Here is a 25,867-nt window from a genome sequence, read left to right on the forward strand (position 1 = left end):
GGGGGGGTCCCCCGGGGCCCGGCTGGGGGGGTCCCCCGGGGCCCGGCTGGGTGCCTGGCCCAAAGCAGCCCCATAGTGCTCCCTAGGTTGTGCCTGCTTGTGTAGGCTGAGGCAGGCCTGGGGGTGGGAATCCTGAAATTTCTCCCCTTCTGACTTTAAAGATGGGGAGGATGCCCCCTGCCCGAGCAGCTTTTCCCTGATGTAGGGGGTGCAGGGAGGAGAGGTGGCTGTGGGTGGTGGTGACCCCGGGTAAGCGCGGTGCTTTCTGCATGGGGCCTTCCTCCCCAGCGAGGAGGAGTGGGATTTTCTCTGGTGTGATGTCAGTTGGCTTCGGGAGAATTTTGACCACACGTACATGGAGGAGCATGTTCGCATCTGCCACTTTCGCAATCACTATGAGGTAAGAACCCCTCGAAGGTGGAGTGAAACTAGGAGGCTTTGAGGAGGTATTTTTAACTTGTCAGTAAGTTTCCATGAGAAGTGGTTATGACTGGAAATACCTGGTAATGTTTTCCACCATGAAAACTGGCTTCTCTTGCAGCTCTGATAAACCTTCAGAATGTGTCAACATCCCTCTGTCCCGGGCAGGGCTCTGCTCAGGATCCTGACACCTTGCTTTACCCTGTCCCCAATTCAGTAAGCACCGGCAAGTCCGTGACTCTTGAAAATTACAAAACCAGTTGTGTTAGGGGATCTGCTTAAAAATACAGCCCTTCCTCTTTGTAGGTGAGTTTCCTGACACATTTCCAAGTGGGATCTCCTGCAATTCCCATGTGTTAGGATTGGACATACGTGTTCTCATTTGCCCAGTGAAAGAGAGCTTTTACCCTACGTAAATCTAAGGCTGGTGCATTGCAACAGTTCCTCCAAAAGGGCAGTATTTTGGGGGAACCTTATTTGTATTTACAAGCAGATTTTAGTTGCAGCAGCTAAAACTTACCATCTCAGAGGTCTGCCCCCCGTCCTCTCATGGATGCTGACTTCATTTCAGCAGTAAGGGCTGCTGAGCAGGATGTGCATCTGTTCTGAGCCTTCATGCTCACCAGTGTTAGCATAAATGGGGACTGACAGTGGTTTGTAACGCTTGTCTGTAACCTGCAGCAGTTCAGGAGCCGATATACTTCCAGCTCAGCTGATGGTGCCACGGGCAGCAATCTGGGGAGCGGTGGGGCTGCAGTGGTTTGGGTTAAGCCTGCCTGCAGACGTGATTACAGCTGTCGGTGTGGGCAGTTCTGAACAGGGCTGTCTGCTGGAAATGAGTGTGCTGACTGCACTGAAAGGTTACGTTAGAAATGGTAAAACATGGGTTGTAAAACCTGCTCTGTTCTAGCTTCCCTCTGTTTGTGCAGAAATTAAATAAAAATTGAAATCAAGCCTTCTCTGCCACAAAGCAAAAGCAGTTCTCAACGATTTCCACGTTTGTTTATTTTTTTCCTGAGGCATATGTGGTGCAGTTGATTCCCCAGATGTCACCAGAAACACCTCAAGGGCAATGAAAGTGAGTCAGGCTGTATGAGCATCTGTTGTACCTAACCTTATATTTCTCTTTCTACCCAGCTGAGTCGGAAGAACTACTTGGTGAAGAACCTGAAGAGGTTTCGGAAGCAGTTAGAAAGAGAAGCAGGAAAGCTTGAGGCAGCAAAATGTGACTTTTTTCCGAAGACGTTTGAAATGCCTTCAGAATACCACTTGTTTGTGGAAGAATTTCGCAAGAAGCCTGGCACCACTTGGATAATGAAACCGGTAAGTGCATGTTCCTCTGAGGAAAGTGAGACAGAGATGAATGGATGCCTTCATCCTGTGGAAGGAGAGGAAAATATGCAGGAAATCCACAGGAATAATGGCATGTAGCAAGGTGGCTAGGAGCAGCAACGCTTCTGTCCAGTTTCCTGGCCAACATGTACTACCAAAACACTGCTTTTTGTGTCACAATTTACTTCAGCAGCTAAAAAGCAGCTCATTTTATTTTTAGAGCCGAAGTTAACTCAGTGGTGAAGGTATAAAGCCCAGGATTTTTGTGTGTAGGAACAGGTTGTGCTCTTAGGGATTGTTGCTATGGGGTTACGGCCAAGTTCATGCTCTGAAATATTCCAGTTCAGCTGCAGGTGGACAAGAAGGTGCGTGTGTATGTAGGGCAGCTGTCTAATCGGGCTTCTGGTTAAGCAGTATTTTAAGGCAGCTCCTAAAGATGGAGCTATGAAAACATCTGTTTGGTTTCAAGGAAATCCTGCTACATTAGATGTCAGCCCTTGTAAATCCAGCCAACTTACTGAGTGGACTTTAATCTCTTAACGTTCTTAGGATGACAGGAAACTCCACGAGCAGCCTGGAGTGTAAATTGGGGTGGATTTGGTTGGCATGAGCATTTTTTTATGCTCTGCAGTTAGAGACCTGAAGTGTAGCCTCATGCTCTGAATCAAATTTGTCCCACAAATCTTACGGCTGCGTGGAACTGCGCTGATTGAAGCAACTTCCAACCCAGCCAGCGTCCTTGGGAACCGAGAAAAAATTGTCGTATTTCCTTTACAAATTACAATGTGAAGCTGAGAAATGTCTTGCTTCTGCCAGTTGATTCAAGCTGTGTAACATCATGAGTATCTGTGGGACTGCGAGAGGATGAGCACGTTGCTTTGTGCAGTAGGTCTGGCAAGAAGGTTGGGACAGGACAACTTGCTGTAGCTGCGAGTCAGAGCCATCAGTAAGGGCATGCTTCTGAGAAGAGAATGGGAGGTAATTATGCAAACTAACACGTGAATTACAGCCAGGAGGAGAGCAGCTAGTGATTATCCAACTCTGCAAATGGGAATGTGTTAATTGTCAATAGAAAACCTTATATTAAGCTGATTTTTATGCCCACAACCTCAATTAAAATGGTGAAAAAAACAGCATACAGTAAACAAGGATATATGAAAAGAAGCTCACAAACGACTAAAAATAACTCTGGTGCTCGTTCTGTCGGTCTGTGCTCTTGAGCAGCCCCACGTAGTGATGTCTTGGCCTGCCTACTCCCACGCTTGAGTACCGTAGGTCAGGACGTGCATGGTGCCAGATCCCGGGACTGCAGGAATCTGGACTTTTGAAGGTGTTCTGGGGAGTCTTGCTTCTTGGGTGGCTTATCCAGGCCACTTTTAACTTGCTTTTAATATGTAGCACAAACTAGGCTGTCTTCAGGTTTGTTCTGCTCTTGCTTGCCGTAGTTCTCTGACATCTTTCATGACTTTCCTGTTTAATTAAGTTCTGTAGCATACACAAATTTCAAGTGTGACTTAAAAATTCCCAACAACATATGTTGTGTTACTTATATTTCTGCAAGCATGTGACAGAGTTGTTTGTTCGTTACTATGGAACTTCCCCATAGGCTGTCTGCCTGCTTTGCCCTTTCCACCAGGAATTCTCCTAACACTTGTAATCTGAGCATTTAGCACTTGAGAGCTGTTGGTGGATCCCTTCGTTTTCTCCCTGTCCCCAGAACATTAAATAAATACGCTTGCATACAAACAGATGATGAATCAGGTTATGCAGGGCTGCTATGCTGAAACTCTGGGGAACAGCAGGAAATCCTAACATGAAAGCAAGTAACTGCTTCTCCGTGCTGTAGGTTGGCAGGTCTCAAGGTAAAGGAATCTTCCTGTTCCGAAAACTGAAGGATATCATCGACTGGAAGAAGGTGAGAAAAACTGTCCTCTCTTTAGGCAGTGCCCAGCTGGAATTTTGTTCTCTTTCTATTTTTTCCATCCCCTGTTTTTGCCAATGATTTGTTCTGTCCTCCTCTGCAACATTCCTTTGCTGTTCCCCTGAGTGACAACAAAGCTTCTTACAGGGGGTTTTCCCAAATCGTTGGATGCTTTATCAGGAACCTGACTCTTAAATGGAGACAGAGCTCTCAAAAAACCTGAGCATATATGGGGAAAGGTGGTGGAAAAACAGTTTCTTGAAAGGGGAAACTGCATTTTGTTTCTCTCCCAGGATGGTGTCCGCACAGATGAGCAGAAAGATGAAACACAAATAGAAACTTACGTAGCCCAGCAATATATTGAAAATCCATACCTAATAGGAGGTAAGATGCCCCTCTAAGCCTCTGTCTGTGGTGTGGTAACTAATTGGCTGTGGAAAGGCTTGTGAGAAAGTAGAAGTGACTCGGTGAACAACCACCGGGACTAGTTCAACACATAACATGTTAAGAATAAGTGTGCTGTCACTCTTGAGACAGATCACTATATCATGAGCGCGCGTGCCCAAATATTCATCAAAAGAATGCAAAGGGATGCTTGCTGAAGCTTTGCATTATTTTTCCAGAAACTTGTGGATAGTCATTGACCTGGAATAGTGGTCCTACTAGTGTTTGAAATATTAGATGAATGTTCACAAAGTTCCGAAGTGTTTTTTTTTTTTAAAAAAAAGTATGATTTTCAACCCTTTACCTTTACGTGCTTATTTAGATATAAACTGATATTGGGTACTTGTAGGTAGCAGCATCAACAACTGCATTGCAATATTTTTCTGTTCTTTGTAGGTCGAAAGTTTGACTTGAGAGTTTATGTTCTAGTGACATCCGTAAGTGCAAGCCACTGTTATTAAATTCTTGCATCAAACCTGGATTTTTTCCTCAGTGCTCAGTTGTTCCTTTCCTTTTCTCCCAGTACATCCCACTGAAGGCCTGGTTATACAGAGATGGATTTGCTCGCTTTTCCAACACACGATTCACTCTGAATAGCATAGATGATCACTGTATCCTACCTGTCTGGGTGTGTGGTGAGGAGGGATAAGAAAAGAAATGTGCAATTTTACTGCTTGGTAGTAGATACATCAGATGAACCTTGTCACTGTTGACACCTGCAAACACCTACGGGGTTCTCCTGTCCTGTTGTTGCCACTGTTATTCTGTTTCTCCTGTCTTTTTTTCACTGGAAGGCTGGTGTCACCGGATCATGGGAAATGTCAGTTTGACAGATCAGCTAGGAACCCATGCTGAAATGTCAGTCCTGGTTTTATTGTTAGTGGTTGAATTTTGGCAGCCTTTCTTCTCCCTTAGCTTCAGAGAATGGAAGGACAGAGTGATTCACGGGATAGAAGTATTTGATTTCCTGTGTGTCACGCTTGTTACTGTATTGAGTTTGATAGCTTTTACTTGATTAACACGTCTTAATTTGATGGCTTAGGAGGCAGGAAAATCCATCACATCTCTCAGTGAAAGTTCAGCAGAGTTCAAGCGTGCTCTGAGCGACCCAAAGCCGTACCAGGATGGGGGTACAGCAGGCAGTCTTGGGTGGGAGTGCACTGGGGCCTGGAGGCACACTTGCATGAAGAGCTTCGTTCCAGCCAGGAGGTACATGGCTTGTTCAGGGCCGTCACTCTTTTGAGAGTGCTATTTGGAAAGTGACTGCTCTTTTTTATTTTTTCCCGCAATTGTTAGTAAGATACCATGCAGTGCTGTATATAAGCTCAGGTGGCTGACAGGGAGGATAATTAATTGGTACCGAGGCAAAGGAGGATGGTGTAGAGTAAAATTCAGCATTTGCTTGTTCAGCGTCTGTGTGTCTTTGATCCTTATCTCTGCGTTATGCCAGATGTTCATCTCACCAATGTGGCAGTGCAAAAGACTGCTCCTGATTATGATCCCGAGAAGGTGAGCAAGCGTGTGTTGTCTGCAGACTGCTCCCCTGATGCCTGCCATTTGGGCTCTGCTGGCAGATGCGAGCGAGCTGACCTCATCATGCCAGCTGCCATGCTGTGGACATGTGCGGCAGCCACTTAAATGTGCTGCCTTGTCTCCAGACACCCATAAATGTGATTTCATTGATAGGAGAGAGGCTGGGCGAGCGTTCTGCTTTAACTATTGCATTGCAGCCGTCTGCTCATCTACAAGGCTGATGTGTTTGACTTTAATAGCTTTCTGCTTAGAACTCTTCTGAGCTGTAGATAGCTTATCGCTTAGCCCTTCATTTCTAAGACCTCAGCGATACAACAAGGTTAACATTGCTGCACGCAACTGTCACTCTTAAGCCTCGTGTCTCAAGAGCTGGCAGCTGAAAGAGAAAATAATCTTAAATGAGATGTCAGATTCCTACTGAATCTGAGATGAGGGTTGACATTTGAGAGTAATAGAGGATTGTGTTGAACTTCCCATTTTTATAGTGTATTCCCTCCTATAAATCTCTCATCTGTATGGAAAGGAGGGTGTCTGCAGTACCCTGACAGAAGACAAGATGGTGATTTGCTGTTGGGGAACTTCTGATGGGGACCTGGAGACTTTTTTTTTTTCCCTTTTAGCTGCACAATAAAGCTTGAATTGCTTAACTGCAGTGTGGGGTCAGTGGCCCTTGCCTTCTGCTCTCTGGGGTTTTTACTCAGAATTCTTGCTTGGCTGTAGAGATTATGGAGTGATGTCTGAAAATCATGCAGATAAAATGTGTGTTCATCCATTGTGAACAGCTTTGTATAATTGTGTTTGGATGTCTCAGGGCTGCAAGTGGATGATTCAGCAGCTCAGGCAGTACTTGACTGCCAAGCATGGAGCAGGATCGGTGGAAGTTCTCTTCGCGGATATGGACAACATTTTCATCAAGAGCCTCCAGAGTGTTCAGAAAGTGATTATCAGTGACAAGCATTGCTTTGAGCTCTACGGCTATGACATCTTGATCGATCGGGATCTGAAACCGTAAGGGTGTTAATGAACATAAAAGGGATTAGAGTAGCAGGCCAGCTGCTTTCCCTGTGATGGTGGGGACACCTCGAGATGCTTCTGTCTTCTGCATAGATAGCTGCTTGCAGGCTGGCTACGAGTGAGCCAGTCCAGGAACTGCAAGCGAAGCATGGAGAGGTCTGAATTGTTTTAAGCACAGGAAGCTGAAATACAGAAGGAATACAGCTGGTTTTGCTCAGAGTGTCAGGGTGTGTTAGCTGGGATCAGCACCATGTGAGTCTGTCTGTCGGATCTCTGGCACTGTTTTGTGGAAACCTGCTAATTTGGTTATTTCTGTGATGTTTCCCCCTAAGTATCAGTGTATCACAGCAATTGCCGGAGATGGGAGGGTTACCATCATCTCTTCTGATGCAATATACATGAGCAGCGGTGTCCTGTTGGCGATGATAAACCCCCAGCCAGCACCATTAGGCTGCTAGCACTAAAACGTCCCCTGTGCCTGTGGTACACGGGCTAAAAGGGAGACCCCAACTGGAAGAGATGCCTTTTGTTAATTGTGGAGGAAAAAGAGGCTTCACAGGAGCTGAGGATGTTTAAAACAACCATACAACCCCTCCTCCCCCAAAACCTGAAAACATAAATTGACTCTAGATATCTTTAAATACAGCTTTTATGCACTAAGTGAAAAACATGACTAAAGGTTCAGCTGAAATTCTCAGATTTTTATCTGCTCCGTATGCAACCCAAGTATTGCAACAGCAGGAACCTGAAAGCGCAACTGTTTTGTCATTACGCGAGTTGAGAAAAATAGAAACAGCAAGCACTGCTTCAGAAATGACAACTAAATTGGGTAATTCTTTCAGCCTGAATCATATAAAATGCAAATAGTACCATAGGTAAGGAAATGTCCCTCAGATATGACTTATGTTGATGGTGTTCTCTTATGAAGTGTATTTACTTCTTTTAAACTGTTTCCTCTTACAACACACAGTAGCTGCCATACCTGTTACAGCCCTGGGTCCTGTCAGCATCAGCCTAGTATTTCATGTAGTGCCACTGGGGACAGCTTTATCTCAAATGAGCGAGTAAATGCGGCTCAGCTGTGGTCCTGGTAGCTCTGATTTGTACAGTCTGCTCTGTTCATAACCTAAAACCGAATTACTGCTCAGGCAGCATGCACAGGAACAGCTGGAGTGACTTCAGTTCGTCAGGAAACAAATCCAAGGGGTGAATCGGAATAGAAGCCACTGATGTTACAGCGCTTAGAGGCCACTGCTGCTTTTTGCCATGTTTACTTGGCTCTCGTAGGAGAGCTATTTGAACGCTGTTGTGCTAGCAAACTGTTCCCAGGACACATTTGCATTCTTCCACCAGAAACGGGTTAGTGCTTATTCTGTGAATTACCCTCAGTGCTTGCTGCTTCATCCAGAGTTTGGTTTTAACTTGCATGACTTTCTGGATGCTAGAGGGATTTTTTCTTTATTACTATTGAGAACAGGAATAGAAACTTTGCAATAAGCTCAGAATGTTCTTTGGCTCGGTGTGCGGTAAAGAGATTTGGGGTTAGATTTCCTATTGCTTCACACTTATTATCCTGCTAGCAGGCAGGAGGGTTATTGCAGATGGACGCTTCTGTTAGATGAACCACTGGCAAAACTGCCTGTTTGCCCCTAAGTTACTCTTGTCTTATCTCCTCAGCTGGCTTCTGGAGGTAAATGCTTCACCTTCCCTTGTTGCCAGTAGCCAGGAAGACTATGAGCTCAAGTGTCATCTTCTCAAAGACACGCTTCATATTGTGGACATGGAAGGCAGGTGGGCAGAGATGCTTATTACCTTCTAAAGGCTTTTATTAATGTGTGAAACGGGTGGTCTGTTTCTGTCCTGTCTGGTCTTGGCGACCGATTGTAATGCTCTAAGCTTTATAACTGTTAAATAACTGATTTCCAGAAACGGAACAAAGCAAGCAAGCCTGCTGCCACTTCAGTGGGGAAAACAAAACAGCCCAGGGCTGCAAAGGGCATTAAGTCAGTGTTAGAGCTGGGACTTGCACAAGAACTCTTTCAGTTTCTTCTGCATTGTGCCTCCCACACCTATTGCTTCTGGAGCAATCTGTTCCAAGAAGCTTGTCCTGCATCACTTTGTGATTGACTTTACAACTGTGCTAACCTCGGATATTAATAGTAGAAAGATGTCCACTGCTTTCAGCTGTTTGGCTTTGTCTCTGACAGGGAGTTTACTCCCGTGCACAGACAGATAATCATTACTCAGGTACTTCAGTTCGTGTATTTGATGTTGTAGGCTGACAGGGAAGGAGAAGCGTGTTGGAGGCTTTGATCTGATATGGAACGACGGGCCTGTCAGCGGAGATGGAAACCTGGGTACCCCGCTGAATGGGAACTTCATGGCAAACACGCATTTAGGTACGTACTCACCCAGCGCTGGCCGGGTGCCCTACTCACATCCTCTCCTCAACAAGAGGAGAGCACGCACCTTGCACTTGAGAACAAGAGAACGGGGAGTGTGGACTCTGAGATTAAGGGTCCAAAAGGAACAAACATCTTCCAAAAGCGGATGTAAGCAACCAGACTGCAGAAGCACTGTTGAAAACAAGCACATAAGTGTAGGGGAACAACTTTGTTTATAGCCCTGCTTCTCAAGTTTTAAGTCACTGCAGAGTTTTTTCATGTCAGTTGTGCTGAAAATCTGCTCTATGGTCATCGTGGTAACCATTCACTAAGCACTCCCCTAAAGCCAGCTGTGTATCTTACTGCTGTGAAGTAGTACATGGATTCTGAAGTCGTACTTCCAAGAGGCTAATGTATCTGAAGTTTATTTTGTAGTGCTCAGTGTGCATACAATCATCGCTGCCTGTAGTTTCTAACTAATAAAGCACGACTACAGCAATTACCTTGCCCTTCACAGGCTTGAAGAGTAAGGTCATGTGCAACTCCCGTTGGTGTTTTCATTGCAGGCTGCTATAATGACAGGAAGCAACAACTGAAGCAGCTTTTCAGGACTCTCTCCGCACAGCAGACAGCGTAAGGCCGATACCAAGCCTGGGCTGGGAGATCACCATAGGCGAAGTTTGTGGTGTCTCTCCCTCTCTTCCTCATCTCATGCAGCAGCAGTTCCCATTCCTCTCTGGACATGGCTGCCTCAGCACAAGACTGCCGACCTTGTTTCCTAAGGGCTCCCCAGCTGGGAGGCTGCAACAGGCTTGAATAAAATATTTCATAATGGCTGACACAAGACACAAGCGATGCTGGCTTCTCAGCTGCCCACCTGCAACCTATGCAGACGGTGAGAAAATAAAGCAGCTCAACACATTCTGCATAGCAAAACAAAGCTTTTAAGGAAGGCGGGCACCTGATCCTTCTGCTGCTACTACTATGGAAACATGTCAGACCATAAAACCTGTTGCCATGATACTGTAAAAATAACCCTGCCATCACATGTTAAGGAGACATTTCCTGGCTGTACTACACAGGTTATGTAAGAGCGTAGTTACAACACAGGCACTTGGCAGGGTGCTGCCATTCACCTCCAGAAGAGATGCAGCTTTCTGAAAAGCTACTGGTAAGACAGATCGGATAAGCTGATGTTACTCTTAATTTCTGTGCCTGAAGCGTGGACAGCCTTGCTTCTTGCAGTTGAGCACTTAAGCTATGTTGTGTTAGCTGCAGAATCTTAAAACGTAGATCAAATAACTGGAAGTTGGCTTTATAGACTTTAAAAATGAGCAATCCCTCAGTTTTAATGAGTCCGATGGGATTACTTTTTTGAATTCTGCATAATTTGAAGTGCGTGTGGAACTAGACAAGGCAATGCAGGGCTGCCTGGAGGCCACACCTCTAACCTGCTGTGCTGGAAGGTGGGTCATGGAGCCAGGAAAAGAGTGGTGCTGTGTGGAGTCCTGCAGGGCTGTGCAAAAGCTGCAGAAAGGCACAGCGAGGGCAGAGTCAGATCCAGCTTTGTGTTAGGTTTGACAGAACAGGTGAGCTAGCTGGAGAGACAGTGAAACAGGGACAAGTGCAATGTCTTTAAGTCCTTAATTTATATTAAAGACAGTCTTTACAGAAGTTTGGAAAAGAAAGGACAGATGGTTTCCTGTACCAAAAAAAAAATCACTGTAGTCCATTCCTAATTATGATTAAATTTTTCAAAAACTTAATAAGGTCTTAACTTGTAGTGAGGTAGAAAGTTCAGACTAAAGAAGGTAGTACAGAAGACAAATCTTAAAGCCTTTGAAGAAATCCTTGGTCATGTCAGCTGGACAGGCCCAGTGAATAGCCCTAGGTCAGCCCTCCTTCAGCTGCAGGTTTTGTTAATGTACGTACATTTTAACCCTTCATCTTGTTTTTGAAAGCCTCACTTTCTGTGTTCTCTTGCCTCTCAACATGACAACAGAATGTGTTTTCCCAGGGAGACTAGAAGGATGCTGCCTTCTGTCCATCCCTATACCTCTTTAAGGAGATTCCTGACATGCTTCAGGCGCACAGTTTCACTTTGTTTTAATACCACAGGCACACACAGCTCTTCTATGCTTTGGGCACGCTGTGGATTTACAATTCCTCCTACTCCTGTTCCTAGCTCTGAAGCCAAACTACAGAAGCTCTCACACACAAATCTGAAAACACACACGCACAGTTAGGAATGTCCCACAGCTCTGATTTTAATAATCCCACTTGCAAGAGGGTGTTAGTCAGAGGCCATGAATGCGCCTGTGTTCCAGCACTGCCTCTGCACTGCTCCGCCACCCAGTCCCCAGCAAGGAGCAGGAAGGGTTTGGAGCCAGAGGAGCTGCAGCTGAGGAGCCAAATGTTTCCCTGTGTCTGCTCAGTCAACCACCTGAGAGAGGCTCCAGCAACACAGGTGTTCTGAAGTCTTTGAGGCTATGGCTGACAGAGAGCGAGTGCCGCGAGTGACAGCCTGAACACAGCACGTTGAGTGGGGTTTGCAAACAGCCCCAGCGATGGCACCACCGCCTCAACCTTCCAGTATGCGATTGATGAGTTTCATTTCCTCTGCGGTCATGGGGTTCAGGTTAAATCCCTTCAGCTCAGCTTTACCTGTGAGAACGTGCAGAAAATCAGGGTTTTGCTATAAAGTAAGTTAAGTAGCCCCCATTAAACTGTTCTGGGAATTGTGGGGAGGGCAATGGCAGCACTGGAAGCTGACGCAGGGTTCCCCCATGTGCTTTGGGAGTACATTCAGCTACTGCATGACAGCTTCCTAGCAAAAGCAGCATGATATTGCTGGAACAGGGAAGGAGTTGCAAAGTGAGAGGAAAAGGGGCCCCAGGAGCCTCCAGACCTCGAGTATCTGGAATCTCCTCCTGATGTCTGCTCTCAGACGCTCCCTGTAGGGTTCAAGAACAGGAGCGTTTACCTTGAGCTTCATAGAGACGGTTGACCTTGACGCGCAGCTCCTTCCGCAGCTTGTTTATCTCCTCATCCAGATGTTCCTGATCTGAGAAAAGGGGGACAGGGATAAGGAGGACTGAGGGCTCTGGAGTTTGCACAGAAACAACACACAACCTGCGGGACGCTCAGTGCTGAAGTGCAGACCTGGGGGCAGGAGGGGCCCTTCCTGAGCCACGTTCCTGAACCTCCAGGTCCCACCTCAGCCCCCAGTGCCCGCAGCCTCGAGCCAAAACGTGCCCTGAGGCCCTGCCAGGGGCAGCGGGGTGACGGCAGCGGGGCGATGGCAGCGGCCAGCCTCAGTAAGCACTTCTGGGCACCCAGCACCGCACAAAAGCATCGCTCTGCTCATCTCCAGCCCCATCGGGGCCTCCGTACCCTTCTGCATCATCTCCTTGGTGCGGGACTTCGGGAGCTCGACGAACATGTTCCCGAAGCACACCATGGCTTTTCCTGCGGGGGGAGAGAGACAAGAAGGGGCTCAGCAGAGAGCCGCTGCCCCCGCAGTGCCAGCCGTCCCCTCGCGCCGCTGCTCGCCGCCGGCACCGGGCAGGGCTCGGGGCCGGGCCTCACCGTCGGGCTCCGGGTCCTTGTGCAACGCCCGCAGAGCCTCGCGGTTTCGGTTGCGTTTCACGTCCAGGTCCACGATCTGCGGAGGGAGGGGAGAGAGGCGGCCTCAGCCGGGCCTTGCCGGGCCGGGCCGGGCCTTACCGGGCCGTACCGTGCTGTACCGGCCCGTACCGTACCGGGCCGTACCTGCTGCCGCGCCGCCAGCACGTCCTCAGCCAGCTCCTCCACCTCGGCCAGGTATCGCAGCACGAAGGCCGGGTCCCTCGCCATGCCCGCCGGCCCCGGCCCGCTCCGTCCCCGCTCCCCGCCCGGCGGAGGCCGCGGCCGCGTTCCCGAGTTCCGCGCCCGGAGGGGCCGGGCCGCAGCGCGCCCCCGCGCGGCCGCAGCGGGACCGGGCCGGGAGCGGAGCCCGGAGCTCGGCGCCTCGCTAGGGGAAGGGCCGCCGGGCCGGGGACCGCCGCGACAGGGACCTGCAGGCCAAGGAGGACGAGGGTCTCCAGGCCAAGGGTCTCCAGGCCGGGGACCTGCAGGGCAGGGACAGAATCCCAGAATCACCTAGGTTGGAAGAGACCTCCAAGACCACCGAGTCCAACCTCTGACCCAACACTAACGAGTCCTCCACTAAACCATAAGCTCTACATGTAAACGTCTCTTAAATACCTCCCTGGAGATATTTAGACTCAACCACTTCCCTGGGCAGCCCATTCCAGTGCCTAACAACCCGTTCAGTAAAGAAGTTCTTCCTAATCTCCAACCTCCCCTGGTGCAACTTTAGCCCATTCCCCCTCGTCCTGTCACCAGGCAGGTGGGAGAACAGACCGACCCCCACCTCGCTACAGCCTCCTTTAAAGTATCTGTAGGGAGCCATAAGGTCGCCCCTGAGCTTCCTCTGCTCCAGGCTGAACAACCCCAGCTCCCTCAGCCCTCCAGGCGAGGGATCTCCAGGCCAAGCATCTCCAGGCCAAGGGCTTCCACCGCCTCCTTCCCACCCTTCCAAGGTCCCCGCTGCTGCTGTGGCATGGGGACCCATCGGGCAGCGAGCTGACCCCAGCAGCCAGGAGGGCCAGCCCTGCCTTGGTGCCTCAGGCACGGCACGGCTGCTGGCCAAGGGAAGGGGTCCTGCTCTGCTCGGCAAAGCTGAGGACAAAGCTGTTAGGGAGGGACAGGACCCGAGGGAACGGCACGGAGCTGCGGCAGGGGAGGGTCAAGCGGGTGTTAGGGGAAGGCTCTGCACCCAGAGGTGGTCGGGCACTGCACAGGCTGCCCAGGTCCCAGCACCGAGCTGCTGGAGTTCAAGGAGCATTTGGACAGCGCTCAGACACGGGGTCTGGCTTTGGGTGGTCCCGTGCGGAGCCAGGAGTGGGACTCCTGGTGGGTCCCTTCCAACCCGAGGTATTCGATGGTTCTGTGACTCGGTGGATGACTCGGTGTGACTCGGAGCCCAGACCAGCAGATCCGCAGCCAGGGGAGTCCTTTGTGCTGGGAGGTGCCACTGCGGAGCCTGGAGAGCTGCGGTGCTGGGCGCATGGAAATGCTGATAACAGCTGAGCAGAGTGCCAGGCTCACGGCCCTGGTGGGCTGCGAGGTGGAAACGTGCTCTGAGGGATGCCCCGAGGTGGGTGCGGTGGCATCCAGTGCCTCAGGGCACCGCCGGGACAAGTGGGGTGGTCGCAGGGGATGGGGACAGGGGCGCAAGGCGGTGGCTGGCCGGTGGTCACCACACTTTGTGTGCAAATAATCCCCGGAGGAAGATTAACCAGATTGGAAGATTACTGGCCCTAATCGCATAAGGTCGTTTGTTGCAGTTAACTGGAGAGATCTCAGTCTGCGGCAGCATGTGCTAAAATAAGAAGGCTCCCAGCGAAGTGATGGAAATGAGCACTTATGCACAGCATCCTGGCCGGGATGGGAGTGATTCAGGCTTGGTTTGGATTTTTTCCTGACATCAACCAAAAGAACCAGCAGGATTGGGGCTAAATGCCAAAGCTGAAAAACACTCCCTTTGGTGGGGGCTGCCGGCTGGAGATTTCAGGGCTGGATTGGGAGCCAGCTGCTCCCCATCCACAGCCCCAGCGTTTGCTCCTGCGGAGTCCCCGTGCGATGTGGGCGCTGGGTCAGCTGCAGAGGGCACGGCACGCGTGGGGCGTGGGGCAAGGACCTGCCCTGCCCCTGCAGCCTCACACCGCAGCATCCACCGCAGAGCAACCAGCTCCAGCTTTCTGCCTGGCGCGAAGGCAGCATTTGATCCTCAGTGCTTTGATGGGATCAGAAGGCAGCGTGCCTGATTTTCCTGTGTGCTGGGAGCATGACTAGAGCTGGAGATGGATTTACCTCCCGGGGACACGCACTTCTCAGAGCAGTGACAAAAAGCTCCATGGGTAGCAGGGGATCCCCTGTGGGGATGGGATGGGATGGGATGGGATGGGGGTGGGATGGGATGGGATGGGATGGGGATGGGATGGGGATGGGGATGGGATGGGATGGGGATGGGGATGGGGTGAGATCGGGATGGGGTGGGGATGCTCTACCATGTCCTGGCAGCAGCGAGAGATGCTCAGTGACCATCTCTGCGGCAGGCCGTGCTGGTTGCCAGCACACACCGAAATGCAGGCACGATTTCACCAGGGCTGTTCGGATGCGGGGGGCACAGCTCAGCACAGGCGTGTGGGGAGCTGCGGCCAAGCCTGCTGCGGCAGGAGGCACAGCAAAGCCCTGGGCACCTGGAGAACGATCCCAGGGCAGCAGCGGCTGCCGGTGCCGCGCTCTGCAGGCCTCTCCTGAGCCAGGCTCTGAGCCAGCCACAAATCATCGCGACCTTCCTCCTCCTGGATCCGGCGCCACGGGCAAGCCGCTTGCTTGGAAGCTGGACTCAGCCCGGAGACCGGAGGCCCATTTGGATTGATTGCATGTTTATGTGCCCTCCTGGGAAACTGTGCAGCCAGAGCGAGCAGCCACCCGCCCGCTGCCACGGGCTGGTTTGCATCACTCTGTATATTGCTGTGCAAAGAGAAGGTTTGGGTTTCAGCGTGTTCCTTTCTTTTTTTTTTTTTTTTTCTTTCTTTTTTTCCTTGCAGCACTTTTATTTATGCAGCTAGAAACCCTCCCTGCCTGCCTGCTGACAGCTGCATGGGAAGGCTTCGGGGATGTTTATAGTTTTTTTTTTTTTTTTCTCATTTTTTCCCTGTGACTGCCAGGGTCTGTTGTTAAGATAAATCAGACATCCAGCCACAGTCACCGTGTCTTCAGACTCTGGACATTCAACTCCACTTTTGGAGGGGGCGTTTCGGGATCCGAGGAGGAAGGCAGCTCCTTTCCCCCCCTGGTTTCCCCATCCCCTCGCCCTGGGGCTGTGCCCACCATCACCCATGGGTTGTGGCACAAATCGCCCAGCGAGGACAGGCTCCTCGGGGCTGGGGGTGCCCAGCAGCACTCAGATCCCCCTCGTTGCAGCAGGCTCAGGCCCGTGGAGCCCTCCCTCTGGAGGAGCCCTGGCGCTGAGCGGCCCCACCGGGCTCCTTTCTTCTGGCTCCGGGATGCTGGGAGCGTCCCCTCCCCCAGGCAGGCATTTGCGGAGGGGATCTGTCAGGAGCATCTCAAGGTTAGGCATTTAAGTCACATTACCCATGCTAATACATGCAGCACTGGGAGCCTCGCGGAGGGCCTGACTCTGCTCCCTCGGGCTGACGAACGCCTTCCTCCCCCAGCCCTCTCCCTTGCTTCACGCACCAGGCACCCAGACCCTGCCCAGCTTCAGGCTGATCCCCTCACTGCTGCACAAGGCGGACTTGGGAAGTTGGCCACGTTTTCTGGGATAAACCAGGCTCCCCCTCGCTGCATGCTGCGGCGTGCCCGCCGTGGGCTCCGTCCACGCGTTCGGTTCCTCCGCACGCAGCCGGGGCGAGCCTTGGGGGGTTGCATGCAGCAAGTGGGGGTCTGTCCTCTGGGCCGGGGCTGCCGTAAGGAGGCAGCTGCCTTCATGCGCTCACCCTCCCTGGAGACGCCCTGCAAGGGAGCAAAAAGCCCTTTCCCTCCCTCCTGGGTCCCTTGGCGCTGCTGGCACTGAGCGGTGGTGGGCAGCGAATGGAGCGGGGCCGAGGAGCGGGGCAGGATCGGTGCCCACGGTCTGCCCGGAGGCCTCGGCACTTCACCTTCGTGTGGCTCCGCGTGGGATTTCCCAGAGCTGGGTCCCTCCTTCCGAAGCAGGGCTCGGGTCCGGCAGGTCCTGGCTGGGGAGGGGGGGGACAGCCCCAGCGGCTCCCCCCTTCCCTCCCTCGGGCTGCCCTGGTAGGGGTCTGGTGGCCTTGGGCAGGAGCCTGGTGGCTGTGTCCTTGTGGTGTCCCTGCATCCCTGTGGTGTCACCGTGTCCTTTGGTGTCCAAATGTCCCTTTGCGTCCTCGTGTCCCTTGGTGTCCCCATGGTGTCCCCATGTCCCCATATCCCTGTGCTGTCCCCGTGTCCCCATGTCCCCATGTCCCTTGGTGTCCCCGTGTCCTTGTATCCCTTGGTGTCCCCATGTCCCTGTGTCCCTGTGGTGTCCCCGTGTCCCTGGGATGTCCCTGTGTCCCTGTGGTGTCCCCATGTCCCTTAGTGTCCCCATGTCTCCGTGTCCCTTGGCATCCCCATGTCCCCATGTCCCTTGGTGTCCCCATGTCCCCGTATCCCCGTGTCCCTTGGCATCCCCGTATCCCCGTGTCCCTGTGGTGTCCCCATGTCCCTTGATGTCCCCATGTCCCCACGTCCCCGCGCTGGGGTAGCAGAGGCACCGCACCCCCGTGTGCCCACCCCCCCCCCCCGACCCTCCCCGTTCCGTGGGGCCGTCCCGGGGGCTGGGCCGTGCCGGGGGCTGCTCCCGCTGGCACCGCGCAGCTCCCCCGGCCGCCGCGGGGGCTCGGCGGGGACCGGGCGGCTCCGGCGGGCGGGGAACCGGGACCGGACCGGGGGGTACCGGGTGCCCATCCCGGGGTGGGGGGCGAGCGGAGGAAGGCCCTGCCGGTGCCTCTGGAAGGAGGGGGGTGGGGGGGGGGGAAGGAGGCGTTCCCGGAGGGGGGCGGTGCCGGTGCCGGTTCCCGGCGCCCGTTCCCGGTGCCGGTACCGGTGCGGCGGGCTCGGGGCGAGGCCGGCGGGGGCGGGTGCTGCCGGGGCGGGCTCGTCGGTGCCGTCCTCCCCCCGGAAGTCTCCCCCGCTCCCTCCTTTCTCCTCCTCTCCCCGCAACATGGCCGCGAAGTCGGACGGCGGCGGCGGCCCGGCCGTGCGCTTGGAGAGCCCCGGGGACGGCGGCGGCGGCGGCGGCGGCGGCGGAGGGCGGCGGGCGGGGGTCGCGGCCCCCCCGTCGCGGCGGTACCGGCTGCGGGACGGCTGCTGGGTGCTGGGCGCTCTGCTCGTCTGCTTCGCGGACGGCGCCTCGGACCTGTGGCTGGCGGCCCACTACTACGTGCGGGGGCAGCGGTGGTGGTTCGGGCTGACGCTGCTCTTCGTGCTGCTGCCCTCGCTCGTGGTGCAGCTGCTCAGCTTCAGGTGGTTCGTCTACGACTTCGCCGCCGGCACCAAGGGCAGCGCCGGCAGCACCAAGGACAGCGCCCGCGGCCCCCGCGGCTGCTGCCGCCTCTGCGTCTGGCTGCTGCAGGGCTGCATCCACCTGCTGCAGCTGGGGCAGGTCTGGAGGTACGGGGGGGCTGGGGTGAGAGGGGGGGGGCAGGGGGGGGGGGGGGCACGGGGGGGATGTAGGTGAGGGTGGGAAGGTTCAGCAGGGGCCCCGGCAGCTGGGGTGGGCGTGGGATCGATCCTGTGCAGCCACAGCAGGAGGGGCAGGGGGGAGGGAGCCCCCGGCAGAGCCAGGCTGGGGGTGCGGGTGGCCGTGGGCAGGAGCTGGCACTGGGAGCCCGCAGCCCCGCTGCTGGCACAGGCCCGCTGTGGCCTTATCCTGGGGGTGTGGGGGTGCTCCTGGCAGCCCCAAGCACCCCTGGCTCAGAGCCTCCTCCAGGCGCGTCCCCAGGCTCCTTGCTTGCAGTCGGCTGGGGGTGTAAGGGGGGAGTTTGTGCCCCAGCCTCCCCCGGGGACTGCGTTGCTGCTGCCTGCCCCTTTTCCCGGGCCTGAGGCTGGGCAGGGAGGGCGAGCGGCAGGCAGGTCCTGAGCAGCTCGAGCCCCTTTGCCTGCAGCTCTGCAAACCCTCCAGCAGCCCGGGCTGGGGTCTGTCGGCAGGATGGTTTCCCTCTGAGCACCTTCCTCCCCTGCGCGACGGAGCGGTGCCGCTCCCTCCTCGGCGCTGTAATGGAGCTGGCTCCTGGGGAGGCTGGGAGGGAGCGGAGACAATGGCAAATTCCTGAAACAATGCCCTGAGCAAAGCCACGCTCCCCGGGCCTCCTTCGGCGCTGCTTCCCCTCACGAGCTACTGTAGCACAGAGACTGCTCCAGTCCTTCTTGTTGCCTGCACGCGCTTTGCTGCTGCTTTGCTTGGGATGCTCCGGGGAGCACTAACTTCGTTCCGCGGTGCACCGTGCGCCGTGCCAGGGAGGCTCCTGCCCCTTCCATCCCCTCGCACTGCCACCCCCCCGCTCTGTTCTGCCCCACGGCAGCTCTCGGTGGGGGCAGGATGGGTGCGAGCCCCAGGATGGGTGCGAGCCCGGCCTTTGTGTGCTGGGGAGGGAGAGGACGGGGCTCCCAGGGCCGCTGGCTGCTGAGCCCCCTGCAGCAGCCCCAGGGCCCCGCGGGTCATTGCCGGGGCCTGGCCTGAGCCGGGGCCGTGCTGTGCTCGGGGTTTTGCTCCCGGGTCTCCTGCCTGCTGCGCCGCGGAGGCTCTTAAGCCAATTAAAGCGGGAACTCGGCACCGACCCTCCAGGACGTGCCGGGCGCAGGCTGCAGCTGAGGCTCTTCCGAATCTCGGGATTTGGGGTTTGCTCGGGTGACCGGTTAAATGCAGTTTGCTAAACCCATTAGTGGGGCCGGACGCGGTGCAGGTGGATGTGACAGTTTAAGAAGTGCTGAATTATAACCGAATAAATACTGCATGCGCAGGGAAGGCTTTTCCCTGGCCAGGGTGCTGGGGCCCTGCTGAGCCCCTTGCCAAACACCTCCCCCTTCCCTGATTTATCTGCACGGCCCTGGCCTGGGCAGCCTCGATTCCCTCGGCAGCTCTCACCCTACAGGATCGATCGCTGCGCAGCGCCGGCCCCAGCTGCGCTCCAGCCAGGAGCCCCAGCTCACACAATTGCGGCAGCTTCCCGGGCGCACAGGCGTGCTAGCTCCGAGCACCGACCTCGAGACCGTCCCAGATTAAAGCTGCGGCGAGAATCGAGAATTCCTGGAAGGCAGCTGTAATCCGCGCCTTCACCATGCGCACGTAAACGTGCTGCCGTGGGTGCCCTCTGGAGACGTGTCGGCGGCAGGAACGTGTGCTCGCAGCCAGCGGGACAGCAGGATGCTCCCCGCGGGTGCTGGCCGGGGGCTGCTGGTCCCAGCCCCGCGGGACGGAGCCTCCCCGCGCGCCTGCTGGGGTTCGGCAGCTCAGGAACTCTCACCCGCTCTGTTCGCAGAAGGTCAGCAGCTTTTTCGCCACGTGCAGAAACACCGACGGGAAGGGAGGTCCGCGGGGACCTGGTCTCCTTTGCGGTGACAACACCGGGAGCGGGCGAGGGGCTGGTCCCCGCATCGCCCCGCGGGTTGGCAGCCGGGGATGCGCGGGGAAGGAGGGACACGGGGGCCCTCCTCCATGTGCTGGCGTGACGTCCGTGTCACACGGGGCTCTCCGGGTTTGCGGGATGTGCCATGCATTAGGATGGCGGCAGCAGGAGAGCAATCCTCTCCTTGCTTAAATAAAGGATTACGGGATGACACCCCAAATTACCTCTCGGGAAAATTGCACTCTGCTCTTGGGCTGCTGGCTCCCTCCGGCTCCTTCTCCCGAGGACGATGACTGGTGGCACTGGTTGTGCCAGGGCCTGCCTTTTCTCCTCGCACCTCTTTTCTCCCAGAGCTTGGGGTCCGGAGGCAGCCGCAGGGACGGTGTCGGGGCAGCGCTGCCCGGCAGAGCGGCCGTGGGCATTTCCCAGGGGTGATCCCCGAGCACTGGGCACCCGGTCGGTGACGAGGGGCGCGGGGGTGACCGATGGCTGGAGCTGAGCCACCAGGACCCGCGTTGCGCTGCGGGGCTGGGGGCGAGCAAACGGTGCTGCTGCCCTGCCCCAGCCCTCGGTGGAGATTTTTGTTAGATTGGGCGTTTTTAATACAAAGGAGGCAGTAATTAGCCCGAAGAGCTCTCTCTGTTGGTTTCTGCCTCGTCATCAGTTTTTTGAAAATTAAATGATTTTTTTTTTTTTTAAGGTAATTGATTCTGGGTTTCTCGTGCAGCTGCTGCTGCGCTCGGTTCATAAAAACCTGGCGGTGCTCCGTCAGAGCACGCGGGGATATTTGCCTGGGCTGAAACACAAACCCCGTGACCGAGCGCATCACAAATAACAACCAACATTTCGTTCTGGCAACGTGATGGGAGACGAAATCTCATTTTAATGAGATCTACGGAGCTGACAGCGAGATGGGAGAATAATTGAGCCCCGCCAAAAGCGGGGGAGGCCGAGGGTCACTTGTTGAGTGCCGAGGAGCCGGGAACCACGCACGCAGGAGACGTGCACGGTCGTGGCTCCTGCTTTTATGTTAAGGCAGAGAAAAAAGCGGGGACCAGGAGCCTGCGGGGTCGTGGGGCAGCACTGGGCAGCAGTTGGCACACTGTGAAATTGGGCTGGAAGTACTAAAATCACGTCGTTTGCTGACAGGGATGTCTTTGTGTGGCTGCCAGTGCTCAGAAGGTCTTTGCGAGGCTCTCCGGGAGGGATGGATGGGGCAGGTGGTGCCGGGCGGCCGGGGGCTCCACCGGCCTCGCTGGGGACATCGTGTGGGAAAGCGTCTTTGGTCCTTGCCAGCGTGTTCCCCCGGCGTGGATCTGTGCTTTTCCAGCCTCACCACGCCGGGACACGGCTCTGCTGTCCCCTGCATGCTGAGCAGAGAGGGTTTTGGTGGGACCGTGGGCTGCTGGGGCACACGGAGCTGCTGGTGACGCCGGTCGTGTCCCCGAGCTGCTGGTGGAGCCCAGCTTCCTTCCCCCACCCGGCCTCCCTCTGTCCCTGCTGCCCTGCTTGGCCACCCGAGCCCTTTCCAGCGCTGACTCGCGGCACAGCCCAGCGGGATGCGGCCGCTGCTGCCCGGCGCTGGGCTCCCCTCCAGAGAAAGGAGGCTGCAGAAGGAGCCATACGGAGCGGGGCTGCAGAGAGGGGGAAGCCAGATGGGAAGCCTGAAATCAACCCGGCTGAGCCCCGGCCTCACCAGGGCCCTCGGGCTGCCCTGGCTTCGCATGATCCAGGCGGGAGGACGCTGGGGGCAGCCCGGCAGGGTGCTGGAGCCGATGCCCCGTGGATGCCCGGTGCCCCCTCCCTGCCGAGCGGCACCAGGAGCTCCGTGGGGTCACCGGGTGCTGCCCTCCCCTCCTGCCCGCTGCGGCTGTGAGCGGGGCTGCCTGGGGCAGGAGCAGATGGCAGCGGCAGCGGGGTGGCTGGGGGGGGCCGTGGTGGTGCCAGCTGACGGCCCCCACCACGTCTCCGGGCTGTGCGGCCCCCCGCCCCGCACCGGCCGCAGGAGGGGCTCAGGAGCTCGGGTGCGGGAGGCCCTGAGATGTCCCCGGGAGCAGGGCCGGCTCCTGCCTCCTTCCTGCTGCTGGATGAGCCGAAAGTGCTGGGCTCAGGGCTTCTCCCGGCACTCACGGGCTAATGGAGTCGGCTGACAGCGTTTTATGGATCTGATGCAAAGGCCATCAGTTTGCATGGCAGTTTTACTAGGTTGGGAGGAAGCTTTACGGCCTGACTTCCTTTTCCTTAATCTTTCTGCTTTCGTAGTCATCCGTCTCCCTCCTCTCCCCCCAAACCTGTGCGCGGTCGGTGCGGAGCGGCCGGCGGAGGCGGCTCTGCCCGGGCACGGCAGCTCGGGGACACCCTGCGCGCCCGGCCCCGTGTCCCCTCCTTAGGACAAGGAGCATTTCCCTGCGCCCTGTGGCTGCTGGAGCTGGCCCAGTGCCGCGGGAAGGGGTCCCCGGTGACTCAGCCGGTGCATGCGTCGGTGCCACGCGCAGCTCCGCTGACCCCCGGCCGCTGACCAGATGGCCGGGGCCGGCGCGTGCCCGTGCCTGCGGCCGTGCCAAGAGCCGAGGCAGCACCAGCACAGGCGGACGGGGGCTCCCCGCGGGCACCCCACACGACCAGCTGGTCCCTCCTGCTCCCTCCTTCCTCTACCACCGCCCGCCTGGGGCAGGGGGAGGCAGGGGGGGCTGGGCGCCGGCCGGGGCGAAAATATCCCCTTTGGGGCACAGCCGGTGGGCTGGGACCGGGGCACCTGAAATGCTCCTGGGGATGAAGAGCGGGGCCACGGGCTGAGGTCCCCATCTGGGGGCAGGAACCGGACCCTGCAGGGGGAGAGAGGGTGCAGGGGAGCGGGTGCTGAGCTGGCATGGCACAAGCTGCCCTTCCCCAGCCTCTTGGGGCCCCATGTGGAGCCTCCTGGGGCAGCACAGGGACGTGCACAGCACCCCGCTGCCCTGCGCCTCGGTGGCAGGAGGATTCCCACGGCCTCTGATGGGAGGGGAAATGCCGTGCTGGAGCAGGGCGGTGGCAGCCCCGGGGCATGCCTGGCACAGAATGTGGCAGGGGCCGTCCTCACGCCCCTGCCCTCCCTTGCGCAGGTACCTCCGCACGCTGTACCTGGGGCTGCAGAGCCGCTGGCAGGCCGAGCACCGCCGCCGCCACTTCTACTGGCGGATGATGTTCGAGAGCGCGGACATCAGCATGCTGCGCCTGCTGGAGACCTTCCTGAAGAGCGCGCCCCAGCTCGTGCTGCAGCTCAGCATCATGGTGCAGCAGAACAGCATTGAGCCGCTGCAAGGTAGGCACAGCCCCCTCCGACCGGCCCCCACGGCTGGGGAAGGGGCTGGAGGGGCCCGGGGTGCTGGGACCCCACCAACAGTGGCCACGTCAACCCCCTCGGCCCCAGCCCCGTGTCCCCCTGCCGCCCTCGACCCCGCTCTCACCGCCCGCTCCGCGCTCTGTGCCCGCAGGGCTCTCGGCTTCGGCCTCGCTCGTCTCCCTGGCGTGGATGATCGCCTCCTACCAGAAGGTGCTGCGGGACTCGCGGGAGGACAAGATGCCCATGTCCTACAAGGGGGCCATCGTGCAGATCCTGTGGCACCTCTTCACCATCGCCGCCCGCGCCATCGCCTTCGCCCTCTTCGCCTCCGTGTTCCAGCTCTACTTCGGCATCTTCATCGTCACCCACTGGTGCATCATGACCTTCTGGATCATCCAGGGCGAGACGGACTTCTGCATGTCCAAGTGGGAGGAGATCATCTACAACATGGTGGTGGGCATCATCTACATCTTCTGCTGGTTCAACGTCAAGGAGGGACGGAGCCGCTACCGCATGTGCATCTACTACGTCATCACGCTGTCCGAGAACGCTGCCCTCACCGTCCTCTGGTTCCTCTACTACAACCGCGAGACCACGTCCGACTTCCACGCCTTAATCCTCGTCTGCGTGGTCAGTTCCAGCTTCGCCCTCGGCATCTTCTTCATGTTCATCTACTACTGCCTCTTGCACCCCAACGGCCCCATGTTTGGCCCCCACGCCGGGGGCTGCATTTTCCGGCAGCAGCCGGCACCGGCGCCGGGGTCCCCCGCGGACGCCGTCACCAGCCCCCCCCCGCTCGCTGCCGCGGACTACAGGGGGGGAACGGGAAGGGGTGCCGGGGGACCGGGACAGCTGCGTGCCCGTCTTTCAGGTGCGGCCCTGCGCCCCGCCGCCGCCGGCCGCCCGCGCCCCGCGGACAGAGGGCCCCGTCATCCGCATAGACCTGCCCAGGAAGAAGTACCCGGCCTGGGACGCCCACTTCATCGACCGGCGCCTGCGGAAGACCATCCTGGCGCTGGAGTACGCCTCCCCGACCACCCCGCGCCTGCAGTACCGCACCGCCGGCGTTTCCCAGGAGCTCCTGGAGTACGAGACCACCGTGTAGGGTGGGCGCGGGGCCGCCGTGGCGCCTCCCCGGCCGGGCTGTCCCATCTCTTCGCAGCGTTTTGCCTTTCTTTTCGGTTCACCGGCGCCGAGGGGTGACCGCGCCGAGCGCCCCCGCGGGCAGGGGCCGGTGAGGTCCCTTGGTGCTATCCTCCCCCCCCCCCCCCACGCCGCCCTCCTGTGACCCAGCTCCTCGTCCCACCCGGCTCTGCGCCGGGGGCTTGTCCTTGCCAAAATACCTCACCTGTGCCTGAGCCCCGCAGCGCCCGGCTCCCGGCCGGGCTGGCCAGGTCGGCGGCACCGGGTGGGGACCGCGGGGCGCCCCGGGGCTCAGGGGTGGTGGGTGCCCCGCTCCGGTGAGGGGCTTTGGGCGCGGTGGGGCATGGCACAGGGGATATGCAGGGGACACGGGTGGTGGGACAGGGCCGTTGGGATGCTGGAGAGGGGCTGTAGCAGGGTGTGGGGGGCTCCTGTCACCCCCAGGGAGCAGGTGGTGGTGAGGAGTGAGCAGGGGACAGCGGGGGTCTGGCCACCCCCCCCATGTCTCCTGCTTCCCCCCAGGTCCCGGGGTCTCCCTTCATCTCAGCCCTTGGTTCCCCCCCGGTGTGGGCTCTGGCCGTGCCTGCGCCCCAGGGGGCTCCTGCTCCATGTGGGACCCAGCCCCCAGCCCTGAGCCTGGCCCCCCTCCGGATGGTGTGTTGGGGGGGTGGCTGCACCCCACCATCCCCTCCCACCCTTCTGGGAACCGCTTCATCGCATCGTGTTTGTTTTCACCTGGTAGGTGACATTTGTGTGACATTTTCTACCTCCGCTGACGCTGGTGGGGCAGGGCCTGGCTGGCACCGGGGGGGTGGGGAGGGGGCATTGCAGGGTGGTGGCATCGCTCCCGGGGGGCTCCCCAAGGCCGGATTCACCCACAGTTGTTCTCTCCCCCCCGTTGCCAGCGGGGGGCATTTCCATCCACGCCCCCATCAGCATCAGCCCCCCCAGCTCAGAGGTGTGAACCCGAGCCAGGATCCTGCCCCCCACCCCCGGCGCCCCCAGGCCCCTGCCGAGGAGCGGGGCTGCCCTGGGCTCCGGGGCTGAATGTGTGCCCTGCTCCCATGGGGCCGGGCTCCCTGGGCCCCTGCCTGAAGGGCTGTGCTGAATGTACCCCCCCGTCCCCCCCCCCCCCGTGTCCGTGTGTCCGTCC

The 25,867-nt window shown here is 57.0% G+C and overlaps 3 protein-coding genes across 3 annotated transcripts in view; 2 read left to right on the forward strand and 1 right to left on the reverse strand.

Annotated features, from left to right (window-relative positions):
- TTLL9 (tubulin tyrosine ligase like 9) overlaps positions 1-10,814 on the forward strand; it is an 11,365-nt gene extending 551 nt beyond the window's left edge. The window contains exons 3-13 of the mRNA XM_035344160.1: positions 289-400; positions 1,558-1,743; positions 3,599-3,667; positions 3,967-4,057; positions 4,514-4,554; positions 4,641-4,752; positions 5,568-5,626; positions 6,462-6,658; positions 8,342-8,455; positions 8,942-9,063; positions 9,615-10,814. Of these exons, the coding sequence (XP_035200051.1) occupies positions 289-400; positions 1,558-1,743; positions 3,599-3,667; positions 3,967-4,057; positions 4,514-4,554; positions 4,641-4,752; positions 5,568-5,626; positions 6,462-6,658; positions 8,342-8,455; positions 8,942-9,063; positions 9,615-9,685 (1,174 nt within the window). The 3' untranslated portion in view covers positions 9,686-10,814. The remainder of the gene's footprint in view (positions 1-288; positions 401-1,557; positions 1,744-3,598; positions 3,668-3,966; positions 4,058-4,513; positions 4,555-4,640; positions 4,753-5,567; positions 5,627-6,461; positions 6,659-8,341; positions 8,456-8,941; positions 9,064-9,614) is intronic.
- A 476-nt stretch (positions 10,815-11,290) lies between these two features.
- On the reverse strand, positions 11,291-17,862 carry PDRG1 (p53 and DNA damage regulated 1). Its single transcript, XM_035343759.1, has 6 exons — positions 17,698-17,862; positions 12,820-12,918; positions 12,637-12,712; positions 12,442-12,516; positions 12,032-12,112; positions 11,291-11,712 (listed from the first exon to the last, which is right to left on the reverse strand). The coding sequence occupies exons 1-6, from the start codon at positions 17,845-17,847 to the stop codon at positions 11,630-11,632; spliced, it is 564 nt and encodes a 187-aa protein (XP_035199650.1). The 5' UTR covers positions 17,848-17,862; the 3' UTR covers positions 11,291-11,629.
- On the forward strand, positions 17,846-25,073 carry XKR7 (XK related 7). The gene is given in 4 exon segments (XM_035343752.1): positions 17,846-18,294; positions 23,351-23,550; positions 23,723-24,357; positions 24,359-25,073. Coding segments are annotated over 4 exon segments (1,602 nt in total). The 3' UTR covers positions 24,677-25,073.
- The last annotated feature ends 794 nt before the right edge of the window (positions 25,074-25,867 follow it).

The sequence above is a fragment of the Oxyura jamaicensis genome, chromosome 20, assembly GCF_011077185.1.
Source record: "Oxyura jamaicensis isolate SHBP4307 breed ruddy duck chromosome 20, BPBGC_Ojam_1.0, whole genome shotgun sequence".
NCBI classification, from domain to species: domain Eukaryota; kingdom Metazoa; phylum Chordata; class Aves; order Anseriformes; family Anatidae; genus Oxyura; species Oxyura jamaicensis.